The sequence below is a fragment of the Brassica oleracea genome, chromosome C4, assembly GCF_000695525.1.
Source record: "Brassica oleracea var. oleracea cultivar TO1000 chromosome C4, BOL, whole genome shotgun sequence".
NCBI lineage: Eukaryota > Viridiplantae > Streptophyta > Magnoliopsida > Brassicales > Brassicaceae > Brassica > Brassica oleracea.
Window position 1 is genome coordinate 49,272,973 of NC_027751.1, and position 16,504 is coordinate 49,289,476.

At 39.6% G+C, this 16,504-nt stretch overlaps 3 protein-coding genes across 3 annotated transcripts; 2 read left to right on the forward strand and 1 right to left on the reverse strand.

Moving 5' to 3' along the window:
- On the forward strand, nucleotides 1–6,724 carry LOC106342196 (ABC transporter G family member 39). The gene is made up of 19 exons (XM_013781060.1): nucleotides 1–395; nucleotides 518–638; nucleotides 1,039–1,127; nucleotides 1,217–1,301; nucleotides 1,375–1,665; nucleotides 1,754–1,844; nucleotides 1,921–2,821; nucleotides 2,887–3,047; nucleotides 3,128–3,231; nucleotides 3,307–3,472; nucleotides 3,561–3,751; nucleotides 3,823–4,155; nucleotides 4,243–4,533; nucleotides 4,610–4,693; nucleotides 4,946–5,079; nucleotides 5,153–5,380; nucleotides 5,452–5,623; nucleotides 5,710–5,964; nucleotides 6,290–6,724. Exons 1-19 carry the CDS (start codon nucleotides 1–3, stop codon nucleotides 6,557–6,559), a joined length of 4,362 nt encoding a protein of 1,453 aa, XP_013636514.1. The 3' UTR covers nucleotides 6,560–6,724.
- A 266-nt stretch (nucleotides 6,725–6,990) lies between these two features.
- On the forward strand, nucleotides 6,991–12,304 carry LOC106342514 (1,4-alpha-glucan-branching enzyme 2-1, chloroplastic/amyloplastic-like). The gene is made up of 18 exons (XM_013781469.1): nucleotides 6,991–7,199; nucleotides 7,430–7,590; nucleotides 7,687–7,844; nucleotides 8,003–8,101; nucleotides 8,239–8,281; nucleotides 8,365–8,424; nucleotides 8,601–8,681; nucleotides 9,047–9,163; nucleotides 9,378–9,461; nucleotides 9,813–9,934; nucleotides 10,014–10,133; nucleotides 10,211–10,340; nucleotides 10,459–10,569; nucleotides 10,682–10,810; nucleotides 10,883–10,986; nucleotides 11,070–11,214; nucleotides 11,400–11,957; nucleotides 12,026–12,304. The coding sequence occupies exons 1-18, from the start codon at nucleotides 7,064–7,066 to the stop codon at nucleotides 12,146–12,148; spliced, it is 2,481 nt and encodes an 826-aa protein (XP_013636923.1). The 5' UTR covers nucleotides 6,991–7,063; the 3' UTR covers nucleotides 12,149–12,304.
- A 117-nt stretch (nucleotides 12,305–12,421) lies between these two features.
- Nucleotides 12,422–14,963, reverse strand: LOC106342515 (growth-regulating factor 3-like). The gene is made up of 4 exons (XM_013781470.1): nucleotides 14,486–14,963; nucleotides 14,200–14,382; nucleotides 13,623–13,962; nucleotides 12,422–12,908 (listed from the first exon to the last, which is right to left on the reverse strand). Exons 1-4 carry the CDS (start codon nucleotides 14,694–14,696, stop codon nucleotides 12,482–12,484), a joined length of 1,161 nt encoding a protein of 386 aa, XP_013636924.1. The 5' UTR covers nucleotides 14,697–14,963; the 3' UTR covers nucleotides 12,422–12,481.
- Between the last annotated feature and the right edge of the window lie 1,541 nt (nucleotides 14,964–16,504).

Here is a 16,504-nt window from a genome sequence, read left to right on the forward strand (position 1 = left end):
ATGTTAGGACGCGACGAAGATCTGCACGTCCGAACCATGAGCGGGAGAGGGAGTCTAGGCTCCACAAGCCACCGGAGTTTACCCGGAGCTTCTAAAAGCTTCAGAGACATGTTCGCTCCTCCGGCGGCGGACGATGTTTTCGGGAGTAGCAAACGGAGGGAGGACGATGACTTGGAGCTCCGGTGGGCGGCGATTGAGAGGCTGCCGACGTTCGATAGGCTGAGGAAAGGGATGCTGCCGCAAGAAGCAACGGTCAACGGGAAGGGTAGGCTCGAAGAGGTTGACTTAACGAATCTAGCACCTAAGGAGAAGAAACATCTCATGGAGATGATCTTTAAGTTCGTTGAAGAAGATAACGAGAAGTTTCTCCGTCGATTGAGAGAAAGAACAGACAGGTTCTGAGAGTTATTACACAACTACATAAACAGCATTATTACAAATCTCAAGTCTTTTGTCTTTTATGTCGCTGTCTGAAAATAAATTTGATTTTTTTTTTTTTTGTTAAATTGAAAAACAGAGTGGGAATCGAAGTTCCTAAGATTGAAGTTAGGTATGAGAACATATCAGTGGAAGGAGATGTGCGTAGTGCGAGCAGAGCTCTTCCGACTCTCTTCAACGTCACTTTGAATACACTCGAGGTTCTTAACGTTTGACTTTTTTTGTTTTGTATTTAGGTTAACTGTATCATGTTCAATGTTGTCGAGAAAATAAGATCTAAAAAGTTTTTTCAGGAAAAAAAAGAAGATAAAACCTAACTTTGCGGCTTTTTGTATCTTTATTATAAATGTTTCCTTTTTAGGATGTAGTCTTGCCGGTCCCAAAATGTATATTTCAATAAAAATTTCAAACTCTATGAAACTAAATAATGATGACTTTCAAATAATCTATTCATTTGTGTTACCTACTTGCCTTTTTTTTTTTATTCCTTGTTGAGGATTTTTTTTTTTTTTTTGATCAACCCTTGTTGAGGATTTTAAAGCGTTTTATAATAACAATGATGAAGCTTTACTTTTAAAGATTTTTGATGTTCTTATGTAGAGCATTCTTGGAATGTGCCACCTCCTTCCATCTAAGAAGAGGAAGATTCAGATACTTAAAGATATCAGTGGCATTGTCAAACCATCAAGGTAATATTATCAAAGCAAAATGGTCTTTACTATATTCTCTATCTGGAAACTGAAGGAGATTAAATGCGTTACATTGTTGAAATGTACAGGATGACCTTACTACTGGGTCCACCAAGTTCAGGGAAAACAACTTTGTTACAAGTTTTGGCTGGAAAGCTTGATGACACACTCCAGGTCTGTTCTCTACTCTCATATACATTTGTGTGTGCTTCTTGTGGTTGAGTTAACATTAAAAGTGTTAAAATAGATGTCAGGGAAGATAACTTACTGTGGTCATGAGTTCCGAGAGTTTGTTCCTCAAAAGACATGTGCATACATCAGCCAACATGACCTTCACTTTGGAGAAATGACGGTCAGAGAGACGCTGGATTTTTCTGGACGATGTCTAGGTGTTGGGACACGGTACCAGTTGCTGACTGAGCTCTCAAGGAGGGAGAGAGAAGCTGGTATAAAGCCAGACCCTGAGATTGATGCATTCATGAAATCTATTGCCATATCAGGACAAGAAACTAGTTTGGTTACTGATTATGTACTTAAGGTACATCTTCTCTTGCTGTCTTTTAAGTACTAACAAAGTTTTTTTAATAATATTTTGTGCTTATCTTTTGTAAATGCTAACTTGGCAGATACTTGGTCTTGACATCTGTGCTGACATACTTGTTGGTGATGTGATGAGACGAGGTGTTTCTGGTGGACAAAGGAAGCGTCTAACAACAGGTAAGTATTACATATGTTTACTTTTGATGTCATTACAATGTCCATAACGCTTATGACTCTTGTCTAAACTGAGCAGGAGAGATGTTGGTTGGACCAGCAACAGCACTTTTCATGGATGAAATATCAACAGGGTTGGATAGTTCCACAACGTTCCAGATCTGCAAGTTCATGAGGCAGTTAGTTCATATATCAGATGTTACAATGATCATCTCCCTTCTCCAACCAGCACCGGAGACATTCGAGCTTTTCGATGACATCATCCTTCTCTCAGAGGGCCACATCGTCTACCAGGGCCCAAGGGACAATGTTCTTGAGTTCTTTGAGTGCATGGGGTTCCAGTGTCCTGAAAGAAAAGGTGTTGCTGACTTTTTACAAGAAGTCACTTCTAAGAAGGACCAAGAACAGTACTGGAACAGGAGAGATCAGCCTTACAGCTATGTCTCAGTAAATGATTTCTCAACCGGCTTCAAGTCTTTCCACACAGGACAAAAACTCGCTTCAGAGATCAGGACTCCTTACGACAAATCCAAAACCCATCCTGCTGCGTTAGTGACACAAAAGTATGGTATATCAAACTGGGAGCTCTTCAAGGCATGCTTTGACAGAGAATGGCTTCTCATGAAACGCAACTCCTTCATCTATGTCTTCAAGACCGTTCAGATTACAATAATGTCTTTGATTACCATGACGGTATATCTCAGGACAGAGATGCATGTAGGCACGGTGCAAGATGGTCAAAAGTTTTATGGTGCTTTGTTCTTCAGCATGATCAATGTGATGTTTAATGGTATGGCTGAACTAGCATTCACCGTGATGAGGCTACCTGTTTTCTACAAGCAGAGGGACTTCTTGTTCTATCCTCCTTGGGCTTTTGCCTTACCAGCTTGGCTTCTCAAGATTCCTTTGTCTCTTATTGAGTCTGGAATATGGATTGTTCTTACATACTACACTGTTGGTTTTGCTCCTGATGCTTCCAGGTACATTTGCTCATGAAATATCACTTTTTATAGTCTCTTTAACTAACCGAACTTGTGTACATTAGGTTTTTCCGACAGCTGCTGGCATACTTCTGTGTGAACCAGATGGCTCTCTCCTTGTTTAGATTCCTTGGAGCTGTAGGAAGAACAGAAGTTATCTCCAACTCGGTCGGAACCTTCACATTGCTCATTGTATTTACTCTTGGAGGTTTCATCATTGCTAAAGGTAAGCAAAAAAAAAAAACTATACTCTCTATGAGGTTGTAATATGAAAAACCATATTTTATATTCCTTTTTTTTTCACAGATGATATCCCACCATGGATGACTTGGGCCTATTACATATCCCCTATGATGTATGGACAGACTGCTATTGTTATGAATGAGTTTCTTGATGAGAGATGGGGAGCTGTAAGTTTTCATTCACCAAGTCCTCATTTGCTTGGCTTCTCTTTGCCTATTCTGATGTTTGTTTACATGTTACAGCCCAACACAGATACTCGAATCGACGCGAAAACAGTTGGAGAAGTCCTTCTGAAGAGCAGGGGCTTCTTTACTGAGCCATACTGGTTTTGGATCTGTATTGTGGCGCTTCTTGGTTTCTCTTTGTTGTTCAATCTCTTTTACATCATAGCATTGATGTATTTGAACCGTAAGTGCTCTTGTTTCCAAAATATTAGTCTATTTCCAGACTTTGGACAAGAATCATTGACAAGATCTTGAATAATGTTTCTTTCCAGCTCTTGGTGACTCAAAAGCTACTGTTGTGGAAGAAAGTAAAGACAAACATAAAGGGAATAGCCGTGGACCGGATTCTATTGTGGAACTCAGTAACCGTTCAAGCAATGGACCAAAGAGAGGAATGGTTTTACCTTTCCAACCACTTTCACTTGCATTTCAAAATGTGAACTACTACGTAGACATGCCTGCTGTAAGTAAACTGCATCTCATACATCTTTCTCTATGTTGGACTTCATTAATTGTTTTGTTTAAACATTGCAGGAGATGAAGGCCCAAGGGATTGAAGGGGATCGTCTCCAGTTACTAAGAGACGTTGGTGGAGCTTTCAGGCCAGGCATATTGACTGCATTGGTCGGTGTGAGTGGTGCAGGGAAGACAACCTTAATGGATGTCTTGGCTGGAAGGAAAACAGGAGGATACGTCGAAGGGAGTATTAGCATATCTGGCTACCCAAAGAACCAATCTACATTTGCTAGAGTCTCTGGTTACTGTGAACAGAATGATATCCATTCTCCACATGTTACCGTCTATGAATCCCTCATCTACTCAGCTTGGCTTCGCCTCTCCGCAGATATAGATGCCAAAACTAGAGAGGTAAGTATTATTACTAATCACAAAGTTTCATTGTTGTCTCATTATTTAAATGTAGTAACCTGTTTTGCATATTCATGTGATTGATAGATGTTTGTTGAAGAAGTGATGGAGTTGGTGGAGCTAAAACCACTTAGAAACTCTATAGTTGGACTCCCTGGAGTTGATGGTCTTTCGACAGAACAGAGGAAGAGGCTTACTATTGCGGTTGAATTGGTTGCTAACCCTTCTATAATCTTCATGGACGAGCCTACTTCTGGTCTTGATGCAAGAGCTGCGGCTATTGTTATGCGTACCGTTAGGAACACTGTTGATACAGGAAGAACTGTTGTTTGTACCATTCACCAGCCTAGCATCGACATTTTTGAGTCCTTTGATGAGGTTTGGACTCATACTGTTGGTCACATTGAAACTGGTTTGGAATGAAACTAATGGATGGGCCTTTGGTTTAATGCAGCTTCTGTTGATGAAACGTGGAGGCCAAGTTATATATGCTGGAAGTCTAGGGCATCACTCACAAAAACTAGTTGAATACTTTGAGGTGAATCATCTGTCTTTGTCCATCCCTTATGAATTTGAATATCCACTGAAGTCACCAAACCAATGTTAAAAAACTGTTAGGTGCTTTATAGGGATTAGTGTCTAAGCGTGGCGTCTAGGCACCCACTAGACCTGTTTTAAAATAAATCGGTTTAGAAAAATCATTTCCCTTCGCTTAGGTGGACGGTTAGGTGACGCGTATACCGATTTTTAGAACATTGAAGTAAACTAAAAGCCTTGTTTTGCATTGCAGGCAGTTGAAGGGGTTCCAAAGATCAAGGACGGATACAATCCTGCGACATGGATGCTTGACGTCACTACTCCTTCAATGGAGTCACAAATGAGTTTGGACTTTGCTCAACTATTTGCCAACTCCTCTCTTCATCGGTATGTTAAAGAAAAACGTTAGACCAGAGTGTTACTTACACTGTCCTAATCAGAACTTTGATGTCTACTTTAGGAGAAATCAAGAACTAATCAAAGAGCTCAGCACTCCACCACCAGGATCAAATGATCTCTACTTCCCAACTAAGTACTCGCAACCGTTTTGGACTCAAACCAAAGCTTGCTTCTGGAAGCAGTATTGGTCTAACTGGAGATATCCTCAGTACAATGCCATCAGGTTTCTCATGACAATAGTCATTGGGGTTATGTTTGGTTTGATTTTCTGGCAAACAGGAACGAAAATGTAAGTTCCCTTTTATTAAACTATATTCATCTTATCAAAACGTGACTGATTCATCTAAAAAACAAAAACAGTGAGAAAGAGCAAGACTTGAATAACTTCTTTGGAGCCATGTATGCTGCGATACTGTTCCTTGGTGCCACCAACGCTGCAACAGTTCAACCAGCAATAGCCATTGAGAGAACTGTTTTCTACCGTGAGAAAGCAGCTGGAATGTACTCAGCCATTCCCTATGCAATCTCTCAGGTTAACCACTCTCAACACTCTTGTCTATATATCCTAAAATATGGTTACACCAGAATGAGGAACTCAAAACGCTTAAAATGGTGTAGGTGGCGGTGGAGATCATGTACAACACGATACAAACGGCAGTCTACACGCTGATCCTTTACTCCATGATTGGATATGACTGGACTCTGGCCAAGTTCTTGTGGTTCTACTACTACATGTTAACAAGCTTCATCTACTTCACGCTGTACGGTATGATGCTTGTGGCCTTGACACCAAACTACCAAATAGCTGGGATCTGCATGTCCTTCTTCCTCAGTCTATGGAATCTCTTCTCCGGTTTCCTCATCCCAAGACCGGTAACATTCTTCACCTAAACTTACATAACCAATAATCAAATTAATAGAGTGTAACTAATTCGTTTTAGCATGTGCAACTGGAGCTGTCGAACAAGACACCAATTCTAAAATAAAATAAAAATATATATATAAATTAGTGACTAAAACTTTAACATTTTAGTTATATTTTTAATTTGAGGTTATAATTTTTTTTAAGTTAAACATATAGAAAAGGAAATACTAACTTATAAAATTATTTATATATTTTTTTATGTACATGGGTCTATTTATAGTTGACGACACTGTAAGGCTGTAACTAACGTATAAGTTTTGGTGACGAATGCAGCAAATACCGATATGGTGGAGATGGTATTACTGGGCAACACCAGTGGCTTGGACGTTGTACGGTATCATCACATCTCAAGTAGGAGACCAAGATTCGATAGTGCAGATCGCTGGTGTGGGAAACATGAGCCTCAAGACGTTGATGAAAGATGGGTTTGGGTTCGAACATGACTTCTTGCCAGTTGTAGCTGCTGTCCACATCGGATGGATACTGCTCTTTGTCTTTGTGTTCGCTTATGGTATCAAGTTCCTCAACTTTCAAAGAAGGTGATTGGAGGAGGAGAAGAAGAATCTTTGTAGCATAGTGTGTTTGGGATGTTGTTGAATTTCATGTAAATTTTCTTTTTACTATATTGGTTTTTATTTGGTCCGTAATAACAGATTACGTTACCAAATTATACTTTTCATATGGAATATTATTTTATTTCTTTCAAAACTATGTACTATGCCATTGGTATATTCTGTATTCTCTAATTGATTCTCATGGGATGATATTTGTGTAAGTTCTATTTAAAAGATGCAATTTATTGAGAAACTGGGAGATATGCAAATGAAGAAGACGCTTTGTGGGTCCCGTTAAAGATCTGCGATGTTACACGTTGCACACTGTGCTCCGTCCCTAACGAGTTACGTGTGATATTGATTAATTTTCTTAACCTTTTATTTTTGTCGCATTTTTGTCCTTTTTTAGATTTTATTCGTTTCAGCTTTTCGCTCTTTCACTCTCTCTCTCCCAAGTTCTCTGGGAAACTCTCTCTCTCTCCTCCGCCTCGCAATGGTTTACACGATGTTAGGCGTACGCTTCACTCATCTTCCATCGATCAAGAACTCGTCTCTCTCCAGTTTCAATGACGACCGGAGAGGCAACGCCGTCTCTTTCTCTCTCAGGAAGGACTCTCGCGCCTCCTCTGGTACTGCTCCATTTCATTCTTTTAATCCCCGTGTGTCTCGAGATTGGTGATTTTCACTCAAGGTTCATTGCAGTTGCTTGAAGGAGATGCTTTGTTCTGTGTTCTATGATTTGGTTATGTTCAAAATCAAGAAGTTTGATCACTGTAGAAGTGTCTTGCTACTGTTCTGGTTTCTCTGTGGAATGATACTTTTATCTTCATTTTTGACATTGACTGTGCGAATTTCTTAGGGAAGATTTATGCTCGGAAGCCATCTTCTGATTCTGAATCTTCTTCGCTAGCTACAACTCCATCTGATAAACTCGGTGGCCATCAGAGTGATGATAGCTCTTCAGCTGTCACTGGTCATGTAGAACCTCTGGAAACTGTCTCCCAAGATACTACTACTCAGGTTTGTACTTACATGCTCATCGTAACTATGCTCTTCCATTTACATGCTCATGATGGAATATATTTTTCCCTTCTACTGTTCTCAATTGTATTTTAGGTAGTTGAAACAGACGGACATGATCATACCTCTGCAAGTATGTCAGAGTCTTTCGTCCAAGAAGTTGGGCAGAGGAGGATTCCACCTCCTGGAGATGGGAAGAAAATATACGAGATTGATCCTATGTTGAAGAGTCATAATGGTCATCTTGATTATCGGTAAGCAGTTTATAAAATACGTTTAACTTGTTTGCATAGAGTAAAAGTCTCTCATCATTACTTATGGGTCATATCATAATATTAGTCCTGCTCCTGTGTTAAAAACTTGTGTTTCTATTCTTTGGTAATATTCTAATCACCCAAGCCTGCCGTTGCAGATATGGGCGGTACATAAAACTGCGTGAGCAAATCGACAAGAATGAAGGTGGACTAGAGGCGTTTTCTCGTGGTTACGAGATATTTGGCTTCACTCGAAGGTAAACATCATTTAAATATAGCTTTAACAACTCCTACTATTGCATTTTCAGCACTCTAGTCACGGTAAAAAAATTTAGTAAATACTCTACAGATAGTTGGTATTGCAGTTGCTAATTATTATTCACTGGTTTGTTAGCGCCACTGGTATCACTTACCGGGAATGGGCACCAGGAGCTAAGGTTTTTTTTCTCTCAGTTCTCTACCTATTTGGTGAATTTGTTTTTTGAATATTCAAATTTGGCTGAATTTTTTTTCTTCCCAGGCAGCATCACTGATTGGAGATTTTAATAACTGGAATTCTAAAGCTGATGTCATGACTCGGGTATGCTGTTGCACTCTATTATGATATTTATTGTTAAATCGTCCACATAAGCTAGCAGTTAAATTTTACTAAAAACATTAGTGAGTCTTGTTGGCGGCATGCTTTTGCTCTGTTATCATTCTGTTCCTTTCTGAAACTTTGATCTAAGACAGTCTTTTCAACGAAATTTTGAGCAGAACGAGTTTGGTGTGTGGGAAATATTTCTGCCGAATAACGCTGATGGCTCGCCGGCAATTCCCCATGGCTCCCGCGTGAAGGTAAGATGTTAATGGTTTCTCAAGTCAATGCGCAGATGTATAACACTTTTGTCCATTACAGCTTACTTCTGCTACACACTCTACAACAATTTTAGGAGGAAATCCATTTCCTCATTTATTTGCAGTTGTGAGAAAATATAGAAAGAAACATCTTATTTACAAGTTACAACAGGCAACTAGAAAGTTTACATTCCAAGTGAAATTTTAGAGTTGTGATTTTTCATTGCATTTCCAATGATCTTATACGAATTTATATTGGCAGAGAATTAGTACTGTGTTACGTGTACCTTATTGGAATAGCATACAGAGTTTCCAGCTTTGTAACTCTTTTTCCATGATGTTTATTTTATTTCATGCATTGATAGATTCGCATGGATACTCCAACTGGTATAAAAGACTCCATTCCAGCTTGGATCAAGTACTCTGTCCAGCCACCAGGCGAAATCCCGTACAATGGGGTATACTATGACCCTGCTGAGCAGGTACAAACGAGTATTCACTACCTTCTCATCTGTTTTAGTGTTTTTGTAGAGATGATCTTAACTCGTCAAGCTGTAGTTATCCAAGAACTAACATTATACTTACTATTTAAATTATAACTGGTTTCCAGCATTAACTATGTGTATATGTGGTTTGTGTCGTTTGTTCTGGTTCTATGATTTCGCTAACGGCCTAAAGAGTACTCTAATGTTTCAGGATAAATATGTATTCAAACATCCTCGCCCAAGGAAGCCCACATCACTGCGTATATATGAATCACATGTTGGAATGAGTAGTACGGTCCGTTTCTTTCCTCTTTTCTTGGAATGGTAATCACTACAATAAGCATGAAAATATCACTGATAGAGGTAGGAGTGATACAGACTGCATAAACTACACTTGACAGGACAATTCTTGTAGGTGCTCGACTTTGTCGCTGGTTGAGGACAGTGTAATTAGGCATTTGAAGAGAATTTGGGAACTGGTCTTTTTGTAATTTGTAGGCTCAGTCCTTAGATAACGTATAGTATTAATACAAGAACGCAGAAGAAAACATACTTAAGAGCTCCTTTTTCCGTTTCAGTTCCGTGGATGCTGAAGACTTTCACTTTTGACAATATGATAATGAGTAACGTTATCTTTTATCTACAGGAACCAATGATAAATACATATGCCAACTTTAGAGATGATGTACTCCCCCGTATAAAAAAGCTAGGCTATAATGCTGTTCAGATAATGGCCATTCAAGAGCATTCCTACTATGCCAGCTTTGGGTACCTTCCTCTCTTAGATATAGCTTTTCTTTAGTCCAGCTTGATGAATAGGCATGTGACTTTGCTACATTCAATGCAGGTATCACGTAACAAACTTTTTCGCTCCTAGCAGCCGCTTTGGAACGCCTGATGACCTTAAGTCTTTGATAGACAAAGCTCATGAGCTGGGTCTGGTTGTTCTGATGGATATTGTGCACAGGTATTGGCCTTCAAATACTTTTGTTGTGGAAATGGACTGTCTTCATGGATAACCATCATTGTCTTGATCTAAACCAGCCATGCATCGAAGAACACACTAGATGGCTTGAACATGTTTGATGGCACTGACGGTCAGTATTTCCACTCTGGAGAGCGGGGCTATCACTGGATGTGGGATTCTCGTCTTTTCAATTACGGAAGCTGGGAGGTACGCACTGTCTTCCTAGAGTCGATATTGCAACATCAATAAGATGGTCTTTTAGTGTACCGCCATGTTGGTGGATACGTCTGTATGGGTATTAACGTTTCCATCCTGATCAATCTAGGTTCTTCGGTATCTTCTCTCCAACGCAAGATGGTGGCTGGAAGAATACAAGTTTGATGGGTTCAGATTTGATGGTGTAACTTCCATGATGTACACTCATCATGGACTTCAGGTGAATTTTTTTTTTCCTAGGGTCAATCAGTATATATGATAGTAACTATCCTATAGGCATCTGATTTCAAATTAATGGCTTTCTTCAAGCTAACTGCTCTTGTTTGTGGCAGGTCGAGTTCACTGGGAATTACAGTGAGTATTTTGGATATTCTACTGATGTTGACGCTGTGGTCTATCTAATGCTGGTGAACGATATGATTCACGGGCTATACCCTGAGGCTATTGTTGTCGGCGAAGATGTACGTCATATACACTTTGGTTTTGTCATGATTCGTACCTCTCTTCCGTTCTCTTACTTGGATTCGTTACAGGTTAGTGGGATGCCAGCGTTTTGCATTCCTGTCCAAGACGGTGGCGTTGGTTTTGACTACCGTCTGCACATGGCAGCGGCTGATAAATGGATTGAGCTTCTCAAGTATGTCCTCATGAAGTCTTGGCACTGAAGGGGGCTTTTTTGTATTGTATTGAACTTATTTCGTGTGGTGTAATGGTCTGTAGGAAGAGAGACGAGGACTGGCAGGTTGGTGATATAGTTTTCACGCTGACCAACAGAAGGTGGGGAGAGAAATGTGTGGTCTATGCGGAAAGTCATGATCAAGCCCTTGTTGGAGACAAAACTATTGCATTCTGGCTAATGGACAAGGTACTCTCTAGTAATTCTCAGATCTAGTGGTAGACGGACTTTGGAAAGCTAAGTGACATCGGTTCAAAGCAACCCCATGACACTTGTGTGACCTCATTTGAATAATCCGTAGAGAGGGTTCATCTTGGAAGATTAGTCTGGACACTTCCATAGATCTGAGATTCGACTCAATCTTATTTTTGTAGGACATGTATGACTTCATGGCGGTGGATGGACGAGCCACTCCACGTGTAGACCGAGGGATCGCCTTGCACAAAATGATCCGGCTCATTACGATGGGACTAGGTGGAGAAGGATACCTCAATTTCATGGGAAATGAATTTGGACACCCGGAATGGATCGACTTCCCGAGGACTGACCAGCACCTTCCTGATGGCAGAGTCATCCCTGGGAACAACGCTAGTTATGATAAATGCCGACGTAGGTTTGATCTGGGAGATGCAGAGTATCTTAGATACCATGGACTGCAGGAGTTTGATCGGGCGATGCAGCATCTTGAGGAGAAGTATGGTTTCATGACTTCGGAGCATCTGTACATATCTCGTAAAGATGAAGGAGACAGAGTCATTGTGTTTGAGAGAGGTAGCTTGGTGTTTGTCTTTAACTTCCACTGGACCAACAGTTACTCTGACTACCGTATTGGTTGCTCGGTTCCTGGAAAGTACAAGATCGTTTTGGACTCTGATGGTTCTTTATTCGGAGGGTTCAGTCGGCTAGATGACTCTGCTGAGTTCTTCACCTCTGTAAGCACATTTAACTAATCAAAAACGAAAACTCTTTCTCAAAAGAAACTAATGTTTGTGCTATGCAGGATGGGAGGTATGATGATAGGCCTTGTTCCTTGATGGTGTATGCACCGTGCAGAACCGCTGTAGTGTACGCTGCAGTAGATGGTGATGAAGATTCTATAAGCCTTGTACCGGAAGATGTTTAGGAGCAAGATGAGAATGTCCGAGTTTGCGTACTGTAAGCTTACAAAAATTTACACTTTATGCCCCTCTCCTTTAGCAGTATCATAGTAACTTAAAAATGGAAATAAAAGTCGCTGCATGTCTACAATTACTCTATAGCTTTCATATGCTTCATCACAGATTCTACTTTAGTGTTATGGACACTTAGTTCCAGAAACATAAAAAATCTTTTTAGACGCAAATTTTCAGAGAACTGTTACAGATACAGGGGGACAGCTTAAGAAAGGAAAGACTTGAACAAGAACCAAAAACATAACAGTAAAAAAATCAGCGAAGTTGTGTTGGTTATACATTGTTCAATGAAAGGCTTGCGTTGCAACACCGAGCTGATGGAGAACACTGGTTGGGGAAGTCGAGGAGGAAGATCTCAGGGCTTCGGCCAACGGTCCTCCCATGTGGTTGTTGTTGTTGTGATGGGGACCTCCACCACTCCACCAGCTGCTCATGTTTTGCTGGTCCCTCCCATTGCTCCTAGCTTCCTCTTCATTGCCAGTTGACAGCTTCAGAGAGACGTCTGAGGAGCTGTTTCCTGGCATGGAGATAGAAAGACAAGTAGCTGAGGTCATAGGGCTTGAATTATTATTGTCCGCTTCAGAGCGAGGCCAGTCGTCAAAGAAGTGCCTTAAAGTATGGCCTCCGTCTGATGTGTTGTTGCCGAATCCATTATGAGACTCGTACGGCCTCTTGTTGTTGTTGTTGGTGTCTTGCTTCATCTCTGAACAACTGTTAACAGAAACCACATCTCATGATTTGAGTCACAGTGGGTGAAATAGATCAACCCATAATGAAAAACAAAGCACAAAGCAAAACATAGTCAACAGAGTTTACACATACAGCATATAAAAATTAAGTAGTTGACAGATACAAATTATTTATTAAGGAGTTATGAATCATGTGATGTGTGTGTGTGTGTGGATAGGGGAGGTGGGTGCAGAGGAATCTAAAAGCTTTAACTTTTCTGTAAGATATGAGACATATATGGGTCAGCTTTCACTAAGGTCCTACCATTCTTTTGTTCTCTACCTAATGCCTCTCTTTTTTTTTTTTCTCTTTTTTCTCTGTTTGAAAAGCCTCACAGCTAGCTTCAAATAATGGATTCTATCAAATCTAATGTCATCATTATCTCTCAAGCCAACAAACAAACAAAAACCCTAAAATTGATAAGGATGTCTCTCGGTTTCCAACATTACCCTCTCTCCACAACAACAACACTTCACATTCAGAGCTAATGAACATACAAACCCCAAGTTATGTGTATCATAGTTATTAAATAAATATTAGAACAACTCTAAATATTTAAAAGTGAAACCAATTATCATTCAAAACAAACTGTCTCAAATCTTCACGAAAACAACTGTCTCAAGCCTCATGTGTTTAATGTTTTGACCAACAGGACCAACAACTCAAACAGACAAGAAAAAAGAGTCTATTTGTTACCTTTGACTAAGGTTGAGAAGTTCAGATGAAGAGTTGGAAGAGCCAGAGAAGAAGAAACAAGGAGATCCTCCTTGACCCACTTCCTCACCACCGCCAAAAGCAAACGAAGTTGTTGTTGTTGGAGCTGGTGCTGCGGCTGCTGCAGCAGCAGCCATGGTAGTAGTGGTGGCATTGACGGTTGGAGTTTCCACAGGCTTTCTTGAACGGTTGCGGCCACGGTGCATGTGGCGCTCGCAATACTTGTGGCCAGCGAAGACGTCCCTTGAGCATCTCCACTTCTTGCCATCCGTTCTCCTGCATCTCCCTGGCTCAGGATCCATCGCCCCCCTCCCCAAATACCCTTTTTTTTCCACATCAAAGATCAGAATCACACAAACTATATCAGACAAGAGCAAGAACCTCATCACATGCTTGTTCAAGATTTGCAAAATAAGATAATACTAAATCAATAGTGTGGATATTGGGAACATAACTCCAACAGCACAAAACACATGCATCCTATTAATAAAATATATTTAACTTTCTCTTCAAACAAGGAGAAGTGATAAAAACAAAAAAAGATGAGATGTGGACTCACAAGCAGGCTGGTAATGAGGGAGGTGTTGGTGAAGGAAGTAGGAAGGAGATAGATGGAGAAGACTTTTCTTGATGGGCAAAAGAAGCTCTTGTGGAACAGCAGCTCCAGCCAACATGTACCTGTAGATCAGTGCTTGTAGCTCAAGCTCTTGCCACTGTGCCCAGCTAAAGAAGCTCCCCATCTCTACAAAAAAAAAAGAATTAAGACAAAACCCACATCAAAATCAACAACACTCATATCATTATATTGAGTGAAAAGTCCATCTCTAAGTTTCAGGAGGACTCACTGGGGAACCTGGCAGAAGAATCAGAAGACAGAGAGGAGAGTTTGGAAGGTGTAGGATCAGGGGTAAAGAGTGGAAGAGCAGTAGAAGCTGCAGTTTGGGGTTGAAACTGATCAAAAACATGCTTTGGTATCTTAGCTGCAGAAGGCTGTTCTTCTGGCTCTGTCTGCTGCTGCACCTGCTGGCTTCTCCACTGTTTCAGTTGCAAATCCATGGGAAAGAGAGAGTGTTGGCTGCTTTTTGAGATTATTGGTGTTTCAACCTTTTTGTATTGTGTTCCAGGGTGTGATTCAATAGCCTATGGCAACAAATAGGAGAGTCTTGTTTGGGTTGTGACTAGCAAAAGAAGAAAAGAACAACTTTTTTTCCTCTCAGCTTTGTTCTTTGTAGTCAGTTTCTGTATATCTGAGCTTCTCCTGCAGATAGAGAGAGAGAAGGGGGAAAGAGGTTTTTATTAGGGACTTGAGAGAGAAAAAGACAGTGAGACAAGACATATGGGGGGGAGGGGGGGAGAAAAACTATACAGTAAACAAGAATATAACTTTATTAATTGGGTTCACAAATCTTCATTAGTCTCATATTATTATATAGTTTATATATTAATTATATATTAAAAAGAAGTCAGAAAACACAGAAAGAACCACACTGCAATATGAAGATGGAGAGCTGATAACCTGCAGTTTTTCTGTCTTGATGCCTTGGAAATACCACCACTTGCATAATTATCTTAATTTAATAATTAGTATTCTCTCCTTTTTTAATTAGTTTATTGAACAAAATAATAGTGTCATTAATGAGATATCTGATATATGCAAGTGATTTTGTTCAGAGATTATTTTAAATGACTGAGCGTTACGTCAGATATAATTTGCAACTGCATTGGCGACGACAAACCGAATTACTTTAAATTTGAGTTAGTATAATTTGTTCAATTCTTATTTAATCATACGGAACTGAATGTACTTTCCACTATCTGTATTTTGACCTTTAAATTGTGTACTACCCTCTCGTCCATTTTTCCTATCCACAGATCTAGACTCAGGGTTGTAAAAGAAAAGAAAAAAGGAATCTCACCGACTGAAAAAAAATTATTGGTACTATTGTATGTCATTAAACGTAAGATGTTATTTGGAGATCATGCAAATACTTGGTGAAAGATTACACCAAAAATTTCGCTTCTTTAGACCATCTTTACATGATGTTAAGTATTATCATTTCATTACTTAATTCCTCTTGTTTCTTGTTTTGCTCTAATTATAAATTAGCCATATCTATACAAACACAAATTTGAAAGGAAATCGTATGATTTTTAAAATTGCTCTAGTTATAAATTAGTCATATCTCTTTGGCTAATCTCAAACTCCAAATCTTTGAAATAATGGTTGAACAAGGTATTAAGATCGAACCGATGATAAATTTATTATTGAGAAACTTTATATGCTATATCCAACTCTTTTTTTATGCTGATCCAAGCAAAGCATGTCTCCATTGTAAAGCCATGTCCTTGTATGGACTTTGAAAACTCCAACCAAATCATTTGCTATATTTTTATCTTTTTTTATGTAACCTATCTATTTTGTTCAAACTCGATGACAACTCTATTCAATGAGAATGCTTCACAATGCGCTATGTGAATTATGTACGTTACTCTTCATGCAGCCCAAAATAAATAACGCTACTCTCTATGCAAACCAAAACCAACATTGTAGGTTAAAAGTTTGGCAAAGTTTTGGTTCATTTTGTTGTTGGGTTTGTCAACGGTTTGATTTTGTTTTCTATATCCAATTCAGCTTTTTTGGGAGTTGGTTTAGGTTTTACAATCGGTTCGACTCAATAATATCTAGAAAAGAAAATAAGACGCAGGTGGGCTGTGTCAGAAAACTCAGAAGTGAGAAAAAGCATAAAAGTGAGTAGCAAACAAGTGGGTGGTGAGGGTTTCTCTCTATTGCTGTGACTCATCTTTGATTTGACTACTCATAGTACTTTTTTTACCCCCTTGTTTCTCTATTTTTTACCTGTTTA

Bases quoted from the DNA above. Each gene is read 5' to 3' on its own strand.
- LOC106342196 (XM_013781060.1), top strand. From the start codon at position 1: ATGTTAGGACGCGACGAAGATCTGCACGTCCGAACCATGAGCGGGAGA. The intron at 1,845-1,920 runs GTAAGTATTACA...TAAACTGAGCAG, and splicing joins AAGGAAGCGTCTAACAACAG to GAGAGATGTTGGTTGGACCA. The intron at 5,080-5,152 runs GTATGTTAAAGA...TGTCTACTTTAG, and splicing joins GCCAACTCCTCTCTTCATCG to GAGAAATCAAGAACTAATCA.
- LOC106342514 (XM_013781469.1), top strand. From the start codon at position 7,064: ATGGTTTACACGATGTTAGGCGTACGCTTCACTCATCTTCCATCGATC. The intron at 7,845-8,002 runs GTAAGCAGTTTA...CTGCCGTTGCAG, and splicing joins AATGGTCATCTTGATTATCG to ATATGGGCGGTACATAAAAC. The intron at 11,215-11,399 runs GTACTCTCTAGT...TTATTTTTGTAG, and splicing joins CATTCTGGCTAATGGACAAG to GACATGTATGACTTCATGGC.
- LOC106342515 (XM_013781470.1), bottom strand. From the start codon at position 14,696: ATGGATTTGCAACTGAAACAGTGGAGAAGCCAGCAGGTGCAGCAGCAG. The intron at 14,383-14,485 runs GTGAGTCCTCCT...TTTTTTTTGTAG, and splicing joins TTCTTCTGCCAGGTTCCCCA to AGATGGGGAGCTTCTTTAGC. The intron at 12,909-13,622 runs GTAACAAATAGA...TTCTGTTAACAG, and splicing joins CTTCTCAACCTTAGTCAAAG to TTGTTCAGAGATGAAGCAAG.